This window comes from Poecilia formosa, unplaced genomic scaffold (assembly GCF_000485575.1).
Source record: "Poecilia formosa unplaced genomic scaffold, Poecilia_formosa-5.1.2 Scaffold37, whole genome shotgun sequence".
In the NCBI taxonomy this organism is placed as follows: Eukaryota; Metazoa; Chordata; class Actinopteri; order Cyprinodontiformes; family Poeciliidae; genus Poecilia; species Poecilia formosa.
The window spans coordinates 216,503-239,002 of NW_006799976.1; the positions used below are offsets into that span (position 1 = coordinate 216,503).

General features: G+C 41.2%; 2 protein-coding genes across 3 annotated transcripts in view; one reads left to right on the forward strand and one right to left on the reverse strand.

Moving 5' to 3' along the window:
• Positions 1-2,181, reverse strand: part of LOC103137033 (uncharacterized protein P19A11.02c-like) — a 12,920-nt gene extending 10,739 nt beyond the window's left edge. The window contains exon 1 of the mRNA XM_007550543.2: positions 1,734-2,181. Coding sequence (XP_007550605.1) covers positions 1,734-1,821 — 88 coding nt within the window. The 5' untranslated portion in view covers positions 1,822-2,181. The remainder of the gene's footprint in view (positions 1-1,733) is intronic.
• Positions 2,182-4,086: 1,905 nt separating this feature from the next.
• On the forward strand, positions 4,087-7,090 carry mmachc (metabolism of cobalamin associated C). Of its 2 annotated transcripts, none has more exons than XM_007550544.2 (5): positions 4,087-4,202; positions 4,390-4,587; positions 5,313-5,465; positions 5,592-5,768; positions 6,234-7,090. In XM_007550544.2, exons 1-5 carry the CDS (start codon positions 4,089-4,091, stop codon positions 6,414-6,416), a joined length of 825 nt encoding a protein of 274 aa, XP_007550606.2. In that variant the 5' UTR covers positions 4,087-4,088; the 3' UTR covers positions 6,417-7,090. The 2 variants fall into 2 exon arrangements, with proteins under 2 accessions (XP_007550606.2, XP_016526175.1); XM_016670689.1 differs by having other exon boundaries at positions 4,088-4,202; positions 4,442-4,587.
• Positions 7,091-22,500: the final 15,410 nt, after the last annotated feature.

Consider the following 22,500-nt stretch of genomic DNA (forward strand, 5'->3'; position numbering starts at 1 on the left):
TTATTCACCCCCCTTCAAATAAAGTGTTACCAACAATACTTCAGAGAAGAGTGGGTCCCCCCCGCCACTGTGATTTAAAAGATTTATTTTCCACAATCACAAACATTTGGTAGCAGATGTTGTTGCCAAGGGCAGCACAACCAACCAGTCACTAAAACGTTGTTTTGTATTTACTCAGGTAATGTCTGATTTTAAATGGTAATCTATAGTGTGAAAGAAAAAAAAAGAGCAAAAGACAGCGTTGACACTGTGGGTAAGTACTTTTCCACTTCAATGTATGTTATTTATTGCAATATGTTACATAATAAGCTCGCTGTATCAGTGGAAGCATTTTTCTTTTCTATTAGCTCTGTGTATAAAAAAAGAAATTACAAGAAAGATTCCAGAGGTCACAAAGGTCAAGAGTATGCTGTGGAGATTTTCACAGAGAAAGTTAATTAAATGCCACTTTTTTTTCCTCTTCCTTCCACAGTAAGCAGCTTTAATGCTCTGCATAAAGTCAGCTGCACCACAGAGGCAAGCCAATTAGCACAAAGTGAGTAAATTGGCATTGTGCTGCTGCGCATAATTAGACGTGTCATTTATCACGATGTTCTTCCTCTCGTCAATTACATCCAATAAACACGCTCCGGCGGAGTCCCGCTGGTTTCTGTCCGTTTAGGTAGACAGCTCGGGCCAATGAGAACCTTTTCAAATGTCAGAGGCTCATTTTCTCTTTTCATGTGGGAGGAGACGACAGAAAAAAAAAACGACGACAACAACAACAAAAAATAGACAAAGCGGTTTGAAACAGGTAGGACTGAAAACAGAATGCGGTTTGAGAGAAGTACACAGGATGTGCGAGACGTGTAACCCGAAAAAGGAAGAGGAAGGTAGAAGGTGGGCAGACGAGGATGGAGCGTTGCAGCCATGAAAGCAGGGTGGAAGTGAAGCGAAGCTTATAGAAGCTCACTTTAGACTGTGGTGTGTTGAGGGTTTTCAACCCACACAGTAATAAATTTCCCATTTGAGTACTTATGTATAAATGTTGAAATAATTATGAATGCGTTTAATCATTTGTGTCACTCGTCAGGTTAAATGCGATCACTTTATTTTATTTTTTTAAAGCTGACTCTGTGAAAAGGGGGTGATGACAACTGAAGGACCGTTATTGTTATGTTGACATATTTGGCGACGGCGAGAAGTGTCGTCCAATGTGATACAGGGAGGAAGCAGTGGGTGGATCAGGGACATTTGCAGTTTTATAATAATAACATGAACGTAAGAGAGCAATTGACGAGTTTTGGAGAACTGTAGCGTTTAGTTATTTATTAAAATAAATACATTAACTTCAACAGAATGGTCACATTTACATGATATTTCTTTATTCAAATCTAACAAATCAAGCACAAGTTTCCACACTTTCATGGTTTGTTTTTCTATTTTTCAAACTAGTTCTATTCTGTTATTTTCTCTTTAGTCCTTCATAGAAGAAAAGCTGAATGTCTGCTTCTCCTCAAATGACATCAGGTCCAAAACATGTTAGTCTTAAAAGTTAAAAGTGCAACTAAAGAGCGTAATTAGCTACACGTAATGACACTCTGTTGTGTTTTAAGGTTTTTTTGGTGTGCCACCCCAGGATTGTTCTTGGGGCCCCAAAACTTTCTAGAGGCGCCCCTGACGGTAACTTAGTAAAACAGCAGACACTATTTGAACAATAAAGCAAAAATAAAAATAAATAAGAAAATACATACCTTCACCAGCGGACCCCATGTTAACGAGCAAAAGCGCACAAAGAGCAAACAAGAGTTTGGCCTCCATCATCTCGATCTTCATCATCATCTCTTCAGAAAGAAAGCAGACGGAGTTGAGTATCGTTTCCTGTGAAAATGTCTCTGGTAGGACCTCCCGCTCTGTCTCGTTCGCGGTCCGATGGAAGACTTTCCTCCAGTGAATGTAGTCGGAACCGGGCGGCTGGGTGTCTGAAGCGGGTCTGATCGTGTCTGGTCACCAGCGGCAGCAGGAGCTCCTGGCAGTGAACGCGTGGCTGGAGGGACTGAAGGAAGGAGGGTCGCTGTAGTTGCTCTCTCTCTCTCTCGCTCGCTCTTCCTGCAGCACCAGTGCCACGTGTTCCGTGTTCAATGCAAGTCTGCGTGTCCGTGTTGGACCCCGCCACTCAGGACGCAGCCTCTCTCTGTCTGATGGATGTTTCTGCAAAGTGAAATTACTTATGCATGAGATAATACAGTTCCACCACCCTTTATCTAAAAGTCATTTATTGCAGGGACCGGAAATAACTCCACTTTAGCGTATGATAAGGAGGAAGTGAGAAATAAATCGCCCCATATAGTTTATTAGCTGTAAGCAGGGAAATTCTTTGGCGCTTTGGTGCCATTTTCTGTTTATGAAGCTGCTAAGAATTACTGATTAACTGATTAACATAATCTAAAAATAAGTTCCCCAAAAGTGGAAACTGAGCAACTGCAATGGCAAGCAGCCCTTTTTTCGTTACATTCTTAGAGTATTTGTGAAAAATCTTTTGCAGAGTGGCGGACTTCATTTCGTTTGGAAGTGTAACCCTTCCCTGATTGATGACAGCAACAGCTTCACTCAACCCAGAGCAGGAGTCAAACCTAGTAGTAAGAACAAAGTGATCCAGAGGATACTTCACTCAACCCAGAGCAGGAATTAGAACAAACTTAGAATCCAGAAAAAACTCCTAGTTTATCTATTTTATTAGATTATACCAAAGCTATACAAAATCAAATAAGATCCATGAAGGCTTCACCCAGAACCTGAGGAAATCGTCATGAATTCAATTGAATTGCTGGATGTTTTCATCTAATCGCTCACTATTAATAACTTCATTCGCACATAGGGTACCTGAACATATGAAATATGATTTTAGTACTATATTGCACTGGAAAAGTATGACATATAAATATATTAGTGATAAATTAATATATAATTGCTGTAGAGAGGACACGCTGTCTGAAACCCTAGTGTGGAGGGAAACAACACTGTTCTGACTTCGGAGCGTCAAGTTTTCGTCTTGAAGGCGGTTCTTCATTTTGCCAAAACTTTAGTGACATATCTTGAAGACGACATTCGCAATCACACACACACCTATCGTGAAATATAGGTATTGATACAGTTACTCATCAGCCGTATTTATGAAATATCCTGAGCTCTGGCGACACCTGCTGGCCAACCTTCACCATAGCATTGCATAAAACCAATACTAAATGTCTTGAAAGTGTTATCAAGGTCCTAGCTGTGGCCTTGTCAGTTTTTTAAATAGATTAATAGTACTTGTGCTATAATTTGCTTTTGCCATCATAAAATACAGTATTAGCAAATTTGGCTTAAAAATATACAAAACATTTTTAAAATACAATTTTGACAAAAGGGAACAATTATGAAAATAATTTAGAAGTAAAATTTGAGGATTCAAAGACAAAAAGGGGAATAATTTGTACTTTTTCAGTCTGTTCCTCTTATGTTATTCCCTCTCCAGCTTTATAGCGGATTCTTTCACTTTACAAAACAGCAGCTGCTACATGAAGATATCTGTTATAGCACACTTGTAAATTTGCTTTCAGTTCCACCAAAACACACCTCATAATGTTCGTAGAGCGCTCTCTTGATATTCAAAACAAGATTCACCTGCTCCAAAAACATAGCATAACTTACAGTGTAAATTATCTAGATAGGACCTGCAGAATACGTGAAAGACGTAACCCTTTAGATTAAGTTTTTACTTACCACACGAGTTTGGTTGATTTCTGACTCCCAGTCAAACCGTAGTGCCTACTTTCCCCCAGAAGGGGGCGCCGCAATTTGTGGAGAAAAAAAAATTGAAACACCTAACCACTACGTAGTTCCTGAGGAGCGTAAAAGCAGCTAGAATTTGTGGGTATTGTTGTTCACAAGTTACTTTATGAATAAAAAAACAAACAAACATTCCAACAGTAACTCGGTGAATACACAACGCGACGTATTTTATAATTTTTGTCACTGTATTTCACACAAACGATAGCAGAATAAACCGGAAACGTGGCGTAAGTCGTCGATATGGCTCGCAAAAGAACATCATATCCCACAATTCAATGCCGCGCGTTACCAAAGCAACAATGGCGGCTTCCTCTGCCAGTGTGGAGGGTGTAATAGGACCACTAGGCAGCTGTTTAACTAAACTAGGGTTTGAAGTGTACCCTCTAAAGGTATGGTAGCGTCCCGATTAGTTGAACTAGCTTCTAATTTGAATCAATGTTTAGTTTTACTTAATTCTTCTTTCTATTTTTGCTTAATGTAAAGCTAATTTGAAGCAAATTGGCTCTACGTGAAAATTGTTCACATTTTCCTCCCTTGCTTGCTCTTATCGGAGTTTTTGTTCCTCCGTGTTTGTAGGTAGGCTGGTATAACTCAGTGTTGCCTCCTTCCTTTCACCTGCCTTACCCAGATGATGCCTTGGCCGTGGTGGTGCTCAGCACTCCTGCTATGTTTGAACAAGCCTTCCTGCCCTTCTTGGAGCACAGCAGCATTCAGAAGCCATCCGACCCGATAGACCAATGTGTCCGGCACTGTGTCTCCACTGCAGTCTCACAGGTGAGAGTAGAAGTAAAGCACTCTGACAGATACAGTAATCTGGTTATTACATTATATTAGATATTACGACTATTTATTGCAGAAACTCACAGCATACAGGCCAGGTTATATTTTTCCAGACTGACTCTGATCATGACTCATTGCCTGGCAAAAGTATTCATCCTACTAAAGCATTTTTAGTAGGATGGATACTTTTTCTGTTGCCTTACACACAGAAAGTTAAGCGCATTTTATTGTTTTGCTAGTAGGTGAACTTTCACCTTAGTCTTAGTTCTTTTTGCCACTCACAATAGGATTCTAACCGTCTTCCCTGCACCTGAGGAAGAAACAGCTTCCCACAGCATGATGGTGCCTCCACTGTGTTTCACCTGTGGGAATAACATGTTCAAATCAATGTTTGGTGCTAGTTTTCCATCACACAAAGAGCTCAGTTTTGATGTCTTCTAAACATGACACGTTTTCGTCTCTGCACACTGATCTGTTTGCTGTGTTTCTTGTCCTCCGTGATGCCGTTTCTTCACTAATGTTCTCCAACAGCCTCCCTGCATCATTACAAACTTTTGTCTTAAAGACCTACAGGCACTGACGCAGACAGGTTATCTACTGTTTGATGGAGATGTTGACACTTTGTCTCTGGTTCTGCGTTTCGCAAATTTATACCGGCTCGCTCTTGTCATCCCCGACTTGTTTAGGACTTCTAAATATCGTCTCCTTCTCTCCCTCAGAGTTTTCCAGAACTGAAGGTGGACGTGAGGTTCGACTACGAGCTGCTGCCAAGCAGGAAGCCAAAGTTCTTGGCGCAGACCGCTGCACACGTGTCTGGAGCGGCGTTCTACTACCAGCAGTCTGATGTCGCAGACCAGCCCTGGGCCGAAAGAGTAATGCCGTCGATTTGTTCGTCAAAACAAAAACAAAGAAAAAAAAAAAGAAAAAAAAAGGAACATTTGTTGTTGTCGCTGTTTCTCCACCTCAAGTTTCATCCGTTTCGTCTGTTTGTTCGACAGAAGATGTTTGGAGTTTGCATTCATCCGAGCTTCGGCGGCTGGTTTGCCATCCGGGCCCTGCTGGTGTTTGAGGATGTGACGGTGGGCTCTGAGCTGGTGCGGCCCGATCCTCCGGACTGCGTTGCTTCCAGAGGAGACAGAATCAAGCTGCTGGAGGCCTTTAACTTCCACTGGCAGGTGCACAAGCTATCTTATAGACACACACACACACACACACACCAAAAAATAAATAAATCTGTCTTAATCCAAACCACTTCAGACAGATAACCTTTTGATCAAAGAGCAGTCATGTGACAGTTTTGCCTTCTCTGAAACTCTGGAGTTTCTCCTGTTTGCTGGAGATTCTGAGAATAAATAAAGATTTTTTTTATTTTTATTCTTAAAAAATATATATTTGCTGAAAGTTTTTAAAACGTGGGTGCCTAAAAGATGAACCAGACATTAGAAATTAATCAGCAACAATGTCATAATCCCTGACCGAGACGATACACTTGGTATAATCCTCTGTAGCCTTAGTCTAACAGCAATTAAGCTCGGTACATTCCAAATAAAATAAACGTTAGATTATTCTAAGCCTTTTTTTTTTTTCTTGTTTTTTTTTTTTTTAAACGATCACATTTTACAATTTCTCTTTACCACTAGGACTGGAGTTACCGAGACATCGTCCCCGGGCGACAGACCTACTCGGAGAGACAGAGGGAGTACTTCTCCACTCCCCCGGCTCAGCGCCTTGCCCTGCTCAGGAGTTGGGGTCTTTTGCCAAAAGAAGAGGCCCAACCTGACCTCAACCCACACGAGCAGAACCAGGCCAACGGACACGGCTGACGCCTGGGCCTCCTGAGCCGAACCCTCTGCTGCTTTCATTTGTTTTCATTCAACCCCAACTGAGTTTGAGGCTGGGTTTTTTTTTTTTTTTTAAGCTCTTACGTTTCCGTTGAAAGTCATTTGAAGCTGGAGGAGGATATTTTTGTGGAGATGATTGTGTTATGAATGTTTATTAAGTAAATGTGCTCAGAAGACGTTGCGGCCGGTCGACGCACTTTGTTGAATTTACCCAAGACGGATCGATGGATGATTTGTGCATACAATGGAAGACCTTTGCAGTTTGATTATTGTATTAACAATAATTTAAAGTTTAACTTAGTAGTTCAGTGAATAACAGTCTTTTTTCTGCAGTTGCAACAAACTTGACTCAAGATGGTTTATCAACTGGACACACAGCAGCAAATTTATGTGCTGCAATGTCCCAGTCAAAGTCCACAACTCAGCCGAATTGAAATACCGTGACTGGACCTCGAGCAAGCAAGTTTCTCAAGCAAGAAACTATCAAAAGAAAACCTTTTATTCAGTAAATAACGACAGCGTGAAATGTGTGGTTTGTTCCTCGGAGGCAGATTTTCTTTTTTCACTATGACCCTGGATGCTAAATATTACTGAAGCATAATTTCCTAAGGTAGAATTTTCTGCTTACGTTTGGTAATAAATTGAAGAGGAAGGCACATTCTTGTCATTACTACTGCTTTTATTTTATCTCATGTTACACCAAGTTTAGATGACAAAACGAAGCTTTTTCCCTCTTTCAATTCAACCACAGACGGAAAAAAAATGATGAGAAAAATAACTTTTAATGTTGGTTACTTCGGCCAGGTAGACAATACTGAGCATACACGAACACTTTGTTGTTTTTTTTTTGTTTGTTTGTTTTTTTACTTATATTTGCCCAGATTTCACAATATTAAACAATATAAGAAGAATACCTTCTTTTTTTTTGACAAAACCAAAATCTGCATCGAAACTTCTTTTAAGTACAATTAGTCAAAACTGTCTTCTTATGACAAGAAAAACTGTCGTTTAATTAGAAAGACATATTTTAAAAGTAAGATGTTTACGCTTGTGTGTACGGTCTCAGGTCTAACTGGCAGCCAGGCTGATGAATTATAGATGTGGACTCCCTCTGCTCCTCCAGGCCGGCGACAGACTGACCACTTTAAACTGTGACTAACCCCTCTGCTTGTCGACCGGGTCCAGTTATAACTCTGGTTATTAAAGAGAAGAACTGAGGAGCTCCGAGCTGCAGTATGACCGGGGGAAGTGAGGGGGGATGGGGGGTTCTGCAGCGACAGACACTTTCATGCTTGGGCCTCTGAGTGTCCTCCTCTGTTATTAGCGCGGGCCGGCGGTGAGTTTGTGCTGCTCTTTCTGAAGCAGCTGGAAAAACGTTCAATGTTTGATGAAGTCCCGGACTGGCTGCGGATAACGTTAAAGTTTAACACTAAAGATCGATAACTGCGTCCTCTTTAACGGGATAACTCAGAAGCTTAGCTTTGGTTGTGTTGAAGCTTTGCAGGTCTTTCTTGGCGACACCTCCCTCCTTTCCTTAGCGCCTCATTGCTTCTGTTCTGTACAGCCTGCGCCCCCCCGTCCCCCATCCCCTTCTGTCTCCTGTACTGCTAGGTCTATCTGTGTACTGAATCAGCATTTTTAGAGCAGTGTGCCGCAGGCCTGCAGAGAGCCAGACCATGGACTTAATTATGTTCCCACAGATACTCCATCTCCCCTCCTTTCTTGCCCCGTCTCACTCTTCTTCCCCCTCCCTTGTTTTTTTTTTCTCACTCCTCATCCTGCCTCTCTCTGAAGCTGCAGCTCGATTCTCAACCCTACGTCGCCTTCCGAGGATGTAAACAATAACAATGCATCTCATTTGGCTTTTTATTTGCAGTTTTATTGGTAGCAAACAAAGGTTTGATTGGAGAGTGCGGGCAGTTGGACCTCCGAACTGAACGCACTTAATTCAGACTGCAGTTTAACACATTTGAAGCAAAGGGAGAAAAAAAAACAAAGTATGGTCAGATGTCCTGGAGTTTTTCCCCCTTCCATTATTATCTTTTATCTCTCTTCAGTTTGTTTGCTTTGGAGCAACTCCTCCGATTTGCTATTGATTTTACGGACAGGACTGAGATCATTGTTTTACTTCACCTCCCTGCTGCTTGCAGATTGTGAATATCTGGTTTCGTGTGCAAAGTAAAACATGCTGATTTACTAAGATGAGAACCATACATTTTAACACATGTAAACACAACATTGTAATAGACCACTGTGTAATTGTGAAGTGGAACTGAAAGGTAAATAGTTTTCAACATACATGTTCCTGGAAGAAACCTGAAAGCGTGGTTTTGTGTTTGCCTTCAGCGCTCTCCGTCAGTTCATGTATTTTACAACTGGCCCAGAGTTTACATGTTTATCTCGACGAGGTCACTAAAGGAACGACTGCTGCCATTACCTTTTTGTTTCCTGTTTGACAAAGAAACTACTCCAGGACCATTGTTTTGTTGCTGTTGTTTTTATGCGTGTTTGTGTGTGTGGATGCTCTGTCTTCACAAACCTCCAGTCGGTCGAGGCAGAAGGTCGCTCACACCAAACCAGGTTCTGGTTCTGCTGGAGGTTTCTTCCTGCTAAAAGGGATTTTTTTCTCTCTACTGTCATTAAATGCATGTTGTTTTGTAGATTTTTGCCCAACTTTCCTTTGGAAATAATTCAAGTCCCAGGAACACAAATGGAGAACTTCTCTTTTGAGCAATTTTTAACCGTTGCCACAGGTTCTCAATTGAGAACGGACAGGTCGAAATAAAAACTAGGGCTTGTTCTGTCAACAGACTCACCTGAGTTGAGAATCTCTGCATCTCCTCCAGAGTGACCACACTGCTCTCAGCAGCTCGTCTAACTAAAGCTTTCCAGTCGAAACTAAGCGTTGTGTGACGTTAAGAAAAGGCATACGAATACTCTGCAGGAGCAGTTTTTGTCTTTCTCCATCTCCCAGACCTACCATTTTTCCTCTGACTGAAGAGCCGACGCACTAAAGCGTTTCAGAACAGCTCCGCAGCAAGTCCTGCAAGACTGACGTGAAGTGGCGCACTGCTGCTGCTTCTCTGAAATCTAAAGAAAAACGCTGCACCTGCCCTGTGGCTGCATGCTCGCATGCTGCAGCAGAACGATCTGGTGCTGAGAGCTGGATGAAAACGCGGAGAAAGACAGGATGAGTGGTGTTCCGCGGGTCGAGGGTCACTGAAGCGGTGCTATCCGCCCACAGACATCGGCTAACAAGAGGAGAGGGGGGAAAGGCCAGCAGCAAACCAGCAGCAGAGGAATTAGGAGCTGAGCGGAGGGGGCAAGGAGGAGCACAGCGAGAGCGTGGCTGAATATTCAGACTGCTATTACATTTTTTATCACATTTCTTCTTCTCTTCCTGCATCATAACCATCGGTGCTGACTAAGCAGTCTCAGATGTCCCCCTGCAGCCAGACGGTGGCAGTTTTGGGGCTTTCGGAGGGAACGAGGAGGAGAGCGCCTGGAGAGACAGCTCATTACCAGCCTCGATAGAGTTTAAAACCAGAAGTGCTTTGTTCCTCTTACGCCCACAGTCACCGAGCACATGTGTTAAATAAAGCATCAGGTCGATTTGGGTATCAGTAAATCAGAAAACGCCAGCGGGCCTTTTTTTTTTTTCTTTTTCTTGCAGCCGCTTCTCTGGTTTTCCGAGTCTTACAAATAAACACTGAACACTCGAATTAAAGTTAAGTTAATGTGGCAGGAAGAGCCGGACTCGTCCACATTCATGCAAAAGGCTCTTATATCCTCAAGGAATGCTGGCCAATTACTCATTGTGAATCAGGCAATATAAACACACATAAATAAACTTTTCTCAGAGTAACTGATGTATTTCAATGTTTATTTTTCTGTAAATCAAATATACAACCCTTTCCAAACCTCATCACTCTATGAGCTAAGTGTGTTTTTGGGAAAATTTGATATTTCTGGTGTTGTGTATTTGTTAAATAAAATACACTAAGTCCTTATGTAAAAAAATAAATAAAATTGTGAGATATTTAAATCTCTGAGCTACAGAATGGAAATGCAGCTCCTGAGGAAAACACTGAGGATTGTGTGTGTGATTTCTGAAACGAGGAATCGACCGTACGTTTGTTGTTCCAGATTTATAGTTTTAGTCAAATCAGGCCTGCATGGAATAAAATACAACATAGTCTCAACAACACATGATGGTATGTATAAAAAAAATGAAGAAATATTAACCAACAAAAGAAGTGAACTGCCATCATACAGACGTGTTTCACACATCATGGAGGCTAACGCAGGCTAGCCAGAAGCCTCTTGCTTCTTTCTGCATGGTTACAATGATTGCATGGCTTGTGTGTAGGGAGGGGGAGGGGGAAGTGTGCATGTGTGTGTGTGTGTGTGTGTGTGTGTGCTACATTAAAGCCTCCCATGGCACCACTTCTCTAGGAGCTAATTTATAGCTGTGCATTGAGCATTACATCACAGCTGCTGATGAACCCTAAATCAGTCACATTTACAATATTGATTCCTTATTGCTTCTCTTTGGAGCACAAACAGCTAGCGGCCACACTCACATCATCCATGCAACCTCTGTACGCTTGACGTATTTCTCTTTCACTTTTATTGCTCTTCGTTTCCTTAACCCTTCAGATAGCCTCTCTTTTGGCCGGTCATTATTTTTGATTCTCGTCGGTGGGCTGTAACCCCATTTTTGTGGCACAAGAGGGATCGATGCGGACCGGCCAGGAGAACGTTTAGCCTTCAGGAAATGTTGCAACTAACTCTCGTCGAGCGCCGCTTCCATAGCTGGAGACAAAATGGCCTGTGCCAAAGTGAGAGCTGCTCTCTCCGGGTTTGCATTCTCCACGTCGATTTCAGCCTGTGCCAAGAAAACGATGATGAAGCACAGAGTTTAGCTAAAAGCATGAGGTGATAAATGTGTGTATCTGTATGTTTACACTGTGCTGAAATGATGGCACTGCATCAGTAGATTGATTTTTTTTTTCTTCTGTTTTTTAGCAACATGAAAGTGAACTGCTTGATTATGATGTAGTTATGCTTTGACTTGCATAATTGCATCCCAGCCCTTTTTTGTCCCATGATCAAACTTGAACATATTTGATCTGGATTTTGTGAGGGAGGTGCATATTTGGAAAGCCGAAGAAGCATTAATCTTTTTTTTTTTTTCTTTTTGCAAGTTTTTTAAACAAACAAAGCAAAGAGGCGAAGCAAGCATTTATATTCTGCCCAAATTACTCTAATACCCCAAAACAAAACACGGTGGAAATCCCTGAATTAGCCGACAGAGTTCACTTGAGTTTAGTCTCAGTCTCTGATTTTAAAAATAGAAGATCACAGCTGACAGGAGAGCTTCTCTTGGAGAAAGACCAGCGGTAACTCTGGAGGAGCTGCAGAAAGTCGCAGTTTGGACAAACCAATACATCAACAAGTCGATTGTTAGCTGTGCATCCTATGAAAGTCGGATATATGGAAGAAAAGTCATCAGAAACCCACAAGCCATTTAGAGGACAAGCAAAACTCTGGTCAGATAGAACAGAAATGAAACATTTTGGCCAGCAGGTGAAACACTTTGTGTGACTGAAATCTATCAACGGTACAGTATCACCTCGAATACACAATCCCCACTATGAAACACGGTGGCGGTAGCATCATGCTGAGGGGAGGATTTTCTCCTGCAAGGAAAAAGGAAGAGTGGAAGAGTTTCACCTTGAACCTGACCTTACACACACTGCAAAAAACACAAAATCTTACCAAGTATTTCTGGTCTAGTTCTTGTGCCAGAACTAGACTAGAACCTAGTAAATTCGAAAGAAGACAAAACTAACTTAGAAAGAACGTTTTAGCAAGATATAAGAGTTTATTTTCAAGAAAACAATTGATGAAAAAGTACTAGGTATAAGTGAAATAATCTACTGGGGGAACCAAGATTTTTTCATCAATGTTAAAGAATTGTTTAATGAAAATAAGCTCTGAGATCTTGCAAAAACTTTACTTGTAATTTAGTTTCGTCTTAATTTCAAAGTGCTGTATTTGCACTAGAAACTAGACAAAAACATTTGGTAAGATTTTGTGCCCTAGCTGCAATAAAATGATGTTGACCAAACCGTATTTACGCGTCGTAACGGCCCAGTCCAAGTCCAGACGTAAACGCAGTTGAGAACTTACGGCATGGGTACCAATACTTTATCAAACAGAGCCAGAAACCCAATCATTTTAGGGAATCTGCTTCCATTTGCTGTTTCAGCTCGAAGTCAGGCTCACCCCAGGACCGGCGATCCCATTGTGACTGGTAGCTTAGAGTCACTGAGCTAAGTAGATTTATGCCATAACGAAGAAGGTCACAGGTCAAGTCCAATCCAAGAGATCGAGTGAAATATTCATGGTTCCCATGTGAAACTTCATCTGAGCGCACCCGGGGGAGGCAGGAAGAGGGCAAACCCCGCAAGGGCTCAGAGCACCTGCCTGCCGTCTGACATCCTGCGTCGGTAAGTGTAATGAGAGAACACATTAATTCATTAAGCTCAGATTGACCCGCTATGACGAGCAATTTAGTCTAAAACACACTCAGGCACCTGCGGGAGAGAGCAAATTAGCATTTTAAATGGGAACGATTATAGGCCAGGCCACCGAGTGTGTGTGTGCATGTGTGCGTGTGTGTGTGTGTGTGTGAATTCAGACACACACAGACATCGTCTCTCTCCAGTCTCTTACTAGAGCAACATATCACCGTAGTTTGCTGCTGTCTAAAGTATTGACACTACATAATGCTCTCCTCCCACACCTCGCTCTCTCTTTATAAACAGAGTTGCCGGCGCCGAGCGCAGCTGGAGAGGACTTCACTAATCTGACACAATGCAAAAGAAAACAAATGTGCGTCTCTCCCATTTATCTGGCAGGGAAGGCGACAGTGTGAGCGTTTTACTCACGGACGGGTCGGATTTTGTCAATAAACTTCAGTTTTTATTTCGCCGTCACCTTCTGCTGCTCTGATTCAGTTGGTTTTAGGTTGTGTTCGCCAGTTTTTATTGGGTTTGCTGTTAGCTAAATGTTGTTTGGTTTTAGTTTAGTTTCTTCATACTTTGGTTCGTTTTTAAGTGCAGAATTCAAAAAGGTCAAAGTGTCGTATTGTGATTTATTTATACATCGACTGAGTAGCGGAGGCTCAAGAGAAGACAGCGTTTTCAAAAACTGCATTCGGTTATTGTTGAACCGTAATTTTACGACAGCTGACGTAAATTGCTTGAGTGGGTGGAAAAAAATATTAATTTCACATCAGTTCAAAAGGCTAATAAATAGATTCGTAAACACAAAAGTGAATGATATTTCAATATGCTTTAGTTTTTAAAACACGATATACTTTCAGTTAGTTATAGCTTTTCTCCATTTTTACCTCAGTTAACGAAGATGTTTTCTTAATTTCAGTTTTTATTATATCAGTTTTAGTTAACGATAGTAACCTCCGTTTGTATTTGATGCATTTGGGCCTTATATGTGAGTTTTGCTGGTTTGTCTTAGTATCTGGCCAATTAGTGCAGGTATTGAAGGGTGATTGGTTGGTTTTTCCCACAACCTTGTTCAGATGGTGACATATTGTTATTCATTGCAAAAGACTTCAATGAGATATTCATCTGATTTTAAAAATTAAACCAATAGCCAGCTATGTATGTTGCTTACTTACTTGTTCTAAACTATGCAAAAACAAAAAAAAAGACCCAACACACCCTCGCTTTAGCCCCCACAGATGTACTTCATATGTCACGTCTCGTTCTGAGCTGTCGGGATTCATGTGAGGATCGACTTTGTAAATCCTCTGAACGAGGCTCAAAGCGGTTTTTCATTTACTCTCGCACACATTCGGAGCTCAGTCAGGCTGAATCAGTCTTGTGGAGGGCTGCACTCATCTGCTCTCCCCTCACTCGTTGGCTCACAGCTCTTATGTCAGATCAATAGCGAAGCGTCTTGGTGAAAAGAGAGAGGCTATTTGGAGGACAGGAAAAAATTAAATTACGCCTCTTCCGCTCCGATCGCCTTCTTCCTGTGCCTCCCTTCCTTCGTTTTTGCATTGATCTATAAAAGGCTGTTTTTAGCTGCAGGCCTCAGTACAGCTGACCTTGCTTTTGCAAATTTGTAAACCCGTGCATTAGGCAAATGCTTATTCATATTGAGTCATCTTGTAAAGTTTTGAGTAGGTTTATTAGTGGGTACGAGACAGAAGATGGTTAAAAATAAATAAATAAATAAATAAAGATGTAGCATTTAATCTCCTGGTGATCGATGGAATATTTCAAAGAAAAGAGCCAAAGTTCAGGAGTGGTTCTGGGTGATGAAGTTGACCTAAAAACAGACTGAAGCGATATTATCTGCGTCTGGTGTGTTTTGTTGGGTTTTCCCACAAATCCACGTCCCGGGTTTCTTCACACGCCCGTTTGGTCCATCTCAAAGTTAGTTAGCTGGACTCAAAGTCGCCGCACCATTTCTTCTTTGTTGGTTTTTACTGTCCAGCGTCTCCTGAGGGGAGGCAGACAACAGCGTTTTACCCGGCACGGGGTTCAGCAGGCCATCCATCACACCAGGACTGCAGCTATAGACGGGAAGGCAAAGGGCTGAGGCAGCACTTCCTGGGAGAAAGGGCATGTGAGAATTTATTTGTGTTTTCACTGAAATGCATGAATTCATTTCTGAGAGGTCAATAAAGTCACAGTAAAAAGAGCAATGCAAAACCTTTAACACGCCCCTCAAAGTTTTTATTTATTTATTTATTTTGGTGTTTTTCATGTTATCTCATTTTTAATGTATTTTATAGCTTTTTCATTAAGTAGAGTAGACCAACACACAGGGGTGCATAATTGCAAAGTGCAAGGAAAAGATACATGGTTTTCAAAAACCTTTCAAATTAAAATCGGAAAAAAGCGTCAGGACTTTGTAAAGCTAATTTGCTCATCTAGAGACTGAAATGTTTGCTCTTTTCTTTTCTTTTCTTTTTTTTTTGCATAGATGCTCAAGCTGACCAGCAATTTTCCACACAGATTCTTGGCTGTTCTAAATCTGGACTTTGACTGGGCCGTTTGAACGCTTTAAGACATACCTTGCGCTTAACCATTCCACTTCAGTTCTGGTATTTCTGTTTTTTTTTGTTTGTTTTTTTCTCATGTTGGACGGTGAAGCTCTCCAAAGTCTCTTGCAGCAGGTTTGTCCTGCATTTGGCTCCACAACTTGGACCAGCTTCCCTAAGGTGGACCAGCATCATAAAGTTTCATTTTCGTCTCATCTAATGCTTTCTATAACAAGTGTTTGCACATGAGATGGAGCCGGTTTCCTTTCCAAACTTTGCTTTCTTACTTGTTAAGAAAGTGGGCGGCCATTTTCAGATGATGAACTAAAAATGGCTGGAATGTTATTTTCCAGCCACTCTCTGATTTAAACTTCTCTGCAACTTTATTTCTGAGCTGCTCGTCACGATGCTGTTTGACACTAATGATCTCTGGAGATATACTGAGACTTAATTACATGTTTTATTTAGGGGCATCAGGGTTAAAAAGGACTGAATGTAAATATACTCCACGTTTTTTTTTTCTTTTAGGTTTTTATGAGTGTAAAAAAAAAAAATCAAGCCCGACCACAATGAGCGTTTGAGACGATACTTAAAGGGATGGAGCTGATCAGAAGCCAGCCTAATGAAGCACGCTCCCCCACATGCAGGCCGTCTAATTCATGATGACATCTCTCATCTCAACAGCAGGCGTGTAAAGAATTTCTCATTCAGAAGGCAAACGACAAACACAGCCTCTGCTTCCTTCTTTTCCTACCTACGTGAATACTCACCGTTTATTTGGTTAATAAAGAGCTGAATCCATATTCCTCTAAGTGCTTCCACCATCACTACTTAAATAATTATCCAGCCAGGCTAGGTTCTGACAGCAGCTCAGCAGATTTGTTTTTATTTTTTATTTTTAGCCGATGATTCGATCTGACACCAAAGTCGAGGACCAGAATGACAATTATTGGGTGAGGGGAGAAAAAGGCAACGAGAGCGGGAGAGTATAAGACGCAAGACCTCATTAAGTGCACATTTAAAGGGAATGATGGTGATCCAGTCATTTCTGAGCGTGTCAGTGGGTGCGTGCCGGTCAGAGCAGCTCTCTGAAACCCCTGGGAGGGTTAAGTAAGGAAACAGAGGAGATTAAGGTGGGGAATTCTCATCTAAGCCTTCCAAATCAGGAAAAGTGTCGACACGAGCCGCCCCAGCGAGGGGACGACGGGGAACAGAGGTAGAGGAGAGTCGGCTGAAAGTTAAAGCTGTGGGACTGAACGGCGGATTTCACTCTGGCAGTGAATGTAACATTAAAAAAAGAAGGCTGAGTGATGTTTACTTTGACGCTATTAACAGTTGTTGATGCAGATGTGGGGGTTTAGAGAAAGGGGTTAGGAGCTGGTGGCAAAAAGCGGGGGGGTGGGACGGTCCTCAGGGGCAGTTCTGTGGTAATGAGCTATTCGTCTCAGAGGAAGACGAGCTCTATTAGAGGAACACTGAGCAGCTATTCTGAGGTTTAATCTGCCTTTTTCACCTTCTCCCGCAGCTCAGCACAGATTCAGGCTCCCCACCCTGACCACCCACCAAATGTATAGCAAGAAAAGCACCTTGAGATTGCATCACAGTCGATTGTACGGCTCGGTCTCACAGGATTGCTCAGTCTGTGTTTGTTTTACAAAATGTATTTCCTCTCACTTCGCTTTTTTGTTGGTTAGTTCTTGTCTCTTTAAAGATTGAACTGTGCTCATCCTTTGTTCATCCACTAAATAAGAACTCAGACTCCGCTTTCCGAGGAAGTTCAGTTCTGCAGGGATATCTGGAGTCAGAGAGGAGGTCAGCAGGTCGAGGTCAGGAAGTCAGCGTCTCCTGGAGACACTTCCCATCACGGCTCAATCTTTGTTCCAGGCTTCTCTGGTCTAATTATTAAAACAAAACATGAATCCTTAAAATATAGGAGACGGAGAGACTATAATTATTGCCTAACTTAAGAAAAATCTTAGGTTTAAATCCCGGACAAGCCCCCAGATATCCATAATAGCTCTCTGCATATTTTGCTGTCTGCATGGCATTTCAAAATAGGAACGTTACAGAGTTTTTCAAAGGTATTCACACCCTTTGAACTTTTTTTTATATTTTGTTATGTTACAACCACAAACTTTAGCAGAAATAACTGGACATTTATGTGACTTTAGAAAGGGCAACAATATTTGTTTTGGGGAGATGGATTTGGGCTTATTTGTTTATTTTACTTTTTAATGAATGAATGTTTTACACAAACTCATAGGTCCACATTAAATAAGTTGCATAAATAGCTTGGGGTATTGTTTGTGAAGATAAGCAATATTCAAGTGCAATTCTTTGGAAACAACATGGAGTTACTGGGGAGGGGACACATTTAACCTACCGTGCATCAAGTTACACCTGCTGATGCACAAGACTACCTATTACTGTAATTTGCATCCATAAAATAATTTGTCCTTAGTGGACAGGGCACCAACTCTGGCTCCAGCCCCGGGCCCCATATCCTTGTAAATCCAGCCCTGGCTAAGACAAATAAATTCCAACCAGGCGAAAGTGGAGAGTCCCAAACATCAAATACCAAATGATCTAAAAAAAAATAGTGTAACATCGTCTGCAACTTTTACACTGGTTGCAGCAGGAGCAGCGGGAGAAGAGACTAGGATGCTTTGGCTTCTTGTTTTATTCCCTCCCTCTGCCAGCTTGACCGGGTGACACACTGAGTTGTCAGGATCGATTGAGACTCCTCTGAGATGGCAGCAGAGACCAAACGCGGCACTGTGTCGCTCCTGAGTGCCACGTTTGGTCTCCTGTCCTTCAGCAGAAAGTCAGTTAAACTGATTAACCAAGCAGGGATGCAGCAACCAGGATTCAAGTCTCAAAATCTCAGACAGAGAAGTATTATACTTTATACCTTCAGCCGTCCGGCTTAACCCTCACACCTACTGGGTGCACAAGATTGATGGGCTCTCTGATTTGACGTTGCCCTATCTACCTTCCTCAGCTGTGTCCCTATTTTTCTACTTATTCCTACATTAAATTCCAAGCGGAGATGGGCCCCACCGCAGTATCTGACCCATCCTGGCAGAGGTCACATTCAATAATAAAACTGCTGTTCCTGCCAAAAAAAAAAAAAAATTAGAAGAGGTTGCACGAGGTAGAGCAGAAAGACGAGGAGGATACAGCACGAGTAAGGAGGGAGGCAGAGTGGAAATCGTGGTCAGACGACACACCAGAGGCATTTGTAGAAATAGAAATAAAAGATTTTAAGAGGTGAAAAGATGAGATATTAACATTAAAAAAAGCGGGTACACATTTGAGACGTGCTGCAGGATTGATTCCTGTTCGGTCTTCCTTCAGTCACTCCCTGTTCCAGTGCCAGGGCGATGGTGCAGCGGCTAAATCAATCAGCTCTCTACCTTGCTGACAAGGAGGAGAGTGTTGATTTACATCCCTGCAGAAAAGCAAGAAAAGACCAGTTAAAACAACACACCTTTATAAAAGAGCCAAAGCACAACTATTGGTTCAAAACTGAACTTACTGTTTTAAATAAGAGTGGAGAATCAACCGTAACAAAAGTTAGACACTTTTTTAAATAGCTAAAAGTGCAAGTCAGATGGAAGCAGTGTCAGTGATTTATTTGAATGAGAATAGAAAGAGATGAGAGACTAAGAAGATTAGAGGCAAGCAGAAACCCTGAGGTGGTTCAGGGTTCACCACGGCATTTGATTTCCTTAGTCTGCAGTGTGTCTCCAATAACTTTAAACTATTTCACGCTTATTTTGTTGCTCTGTTTTGTTTTATGTTCAAACCTTAGTGAGTCTGTAAAAACAGATTGTCTCCTTTCTCACAAGATGATGTTTTATTTTGTAAGATTAAGGGAAGATTTGCAACATAAACAAGAACTCAGCCGACACTTTGAAATCTCCAAAGGAGATGCCACGAAAGCTCACTCTTTTCAGTGTTGTAAAGCAGTGAAATATTTCTCAAAATGTATTTATTTGTTTTTACAAATTTCCATTTGGCAAATACACTGCAAAAGCACAAAATCTCACAGCGTAATTTTGTTTAGTTTTCAGTGCAGGTATCTTGTTACACTTGAAATATGACAAAACTAATTCACAGGTAACTTTTCAGCAACATATAGGAGCTTGTTTTAAGTAAATAACTATTGAATTTTAATAAAACAAACTTGTAGATTGTTTCACATTTTCTCATGTTCTAAGTGAAATAATCTGCTAGTGGATCTAGTTCCTTTTTTTAATCAATATTCAATAATTATTTATGCAAAAAAAAGTCTTTTATATCTTGCTGAAAAATAACTTAAGTTAGTTTTACGGTATTTTAAGTGTAATAAGATATCTGCACTGAAAACTGAGCCAACATACTTTATAAGATGTTGTGTTTTTGCAGTGATGCTCCACTTTTCATTGGCCAGTCACTTAAAATATCTTGATAACATTATTGGGTCTTAAACATTTACGTTCCCAGATTCGTCTCCATCTAATCTGAGAAAACTTGAGCAAAAACTGAACCAACATCTCTGTCTCTAGATGTGCACAGCTAGCTGTGAAAGGTCATTTGGAGATATTCTCCAAATGACCTTTCCAAATGTGAAAGATGATTTCATTTTTATTTTTTTATAAAGTATTATTGACTCAGGGAGGCTGATTACAAATGCATGCCACACTTTTCAGAAAATAAAAGTTAAAATCATGGATAATTTTGCTTCCACTTCATGATATTGTACCACTTTATGTTGCTGTGTCAGAAAAATTCAAAACAATGCGCTGATGCCTGAGGTTGTAATGTGATCAAATGTTTACTACAATGAAAATATAAAAAAAATTTTCTTTACGTTTGTCATTTGTGTTTTTACTGTGACAAAATCTTATTGCGACTCTAATCATCTCATCAACAAAGATGATAACTGCATAGATAACAGGAAGTAGGCCAGCTGGAATATTTTACAGGTATTTTTTTTTATGGACAAATAATTTATTCACTAAGCTCATCTTAATATCACTGCATGGAAACTACCCCAACAACCATATACTTCTTTCTTTTCTTCTGTCAAAATGCCACTTACGACTTTAATGCTCGTAAGTGCAAGAATATGTGCGCCCTTATAAAGTGGGGTCACGCTAACGGCAATGCCGAACGTTTCACCTTCTCCTGCACATTACTCCACATGTCGTTTACACCACTTAATATAAATGGAAAGGAGGATTTATCTGTGCTGTAACTTTGCTCACCGCAGCACTACCATCAGGTCTGAAATGAGGGGATGTGAACCAGAATGTTAAAATGTTGAAATGGTTGGAGAAGGAACAATTTGCAGGTGGAGGAGAAAATGTTCCTGCTTTCCCCTGGAAGGAGGTTTTTGTGCAGAGTGTCTGTGTGACGATGGGATGTTTTATTGACTTATTGCATTAGGTGGACTCTATGCTTCATGGTCCCGCTCCGAAATTGCCCTCGGGAAAAAGAAGGGGTCGGATCAAAATTGAACGCATAAACTTAAAGACGGTCCGACCCGCTCCCGGACGCACACCGCAAAGTGATTTGTGTTTTTGGTGCAGCAAATGTCTTGGTGTCAAAAAAACAACAACAAGAAAAAAAAAAAAAAAAAAGATTTCTTCAGTTTTTTTGCTTTTTCGTCACACTTAATGGTTTGAAACACCTTTTAATCTCAGACAAAGATAAGCAGAGTTACATACAAAATGCATTTTTCAGATGACAAAATCATTTATTAAGGGGGAAGAAAAGCTATCCACACTAACCTGGCCCAATTGGGAAAAGTAATTATCCCACTTGTTAACCACATTTTTAAGATTACATTCCTTAGAGGGGCTAATTGGTGCCAGACCTGTAAAATCATGAATTTCTCAACCAAAAACCCTTGAAGCGGGTTAGAATAACACCAAGACATTGACTTCTGTGTGTCTGGAAAACAACGACAGAGTCACTTCTGAGACTAAAGTGAACCACAACAGAGAAACATGAGACAGTGGTGAACTTCCCCAGGAGCGACTGGGGAAGCTCAAAAAGTTTGTCTACGGTTCATTTAGGAGATCAAAGAGGAACCCAGAACAACATAGAAAGCCCTGAAGGCCTCACTCATGCTTTCTAAAAGATACCTGGATGATCGCAATGACTTATGAGAATATATTCTGTTGAAAACGTTCATGAAACTAACAGTGTTTCAAAACAACAAACTGACGGCTAAACATCACCACCGTGTTTATCTGTAGTGTGATGCTTTGCTGGTTCAGGGTCTAGATTATTTTAGATTTTAGTTGGAACTATGACCATGATATCCTGACAGAGGACATCCTATCATCAGTTTGTCCTTTTGACCTCAGATGCACTTGGATTGTGAAGTAAGACAATAATAATAATAATAATAAAAAAATAACAAACCAGCATGTCCAACTCTGAGTAGCTTCAAAAAACTAACATGAAGGTTTTTGGAATTGAACTTAAATCAAATTGTGATGCTGTGACTTGACCTTAAAGAGGCCATTCCTGCATGAAAACCCTCCAGTGTGGCTGAAATCATTTCTGCAAAGAAGAGTGAGATTATTTTGTTTTCTTCTAAATGGATGAAATCGTCTTTTAAAAGCTGCCTTTTTGGATTTACTGTGGTTTTGTTTGTCCAATTTCACGTTTTTGTGATTGGAAAACGTTTAAAAATAGAATAAGTCTACGAGGGCGAAACCCTTTTCCCCACCACATTGTTTGCCTGGCGTCCCTCTGTAGGTCTGTCTGCCTAGTTTCGCCTTGTCCGTTCTGCAGCCTCTTCCTGCATGGAAAAGCTTTCGGGAGAGCCAGAGCTTGGAGATCCAGCAGTTTCAGGGGTTGTGTGATGGATTAGAGCTCAGTCCCTGCCAGTGGTGTTAGCGCAGCGACTGAGCACTTGGCAGAACAACCGGTGTCAGGGGAGGAGGGAGTGGAAAGAAAGAGACAGAGAAGTGGAGGGGTGGGCTG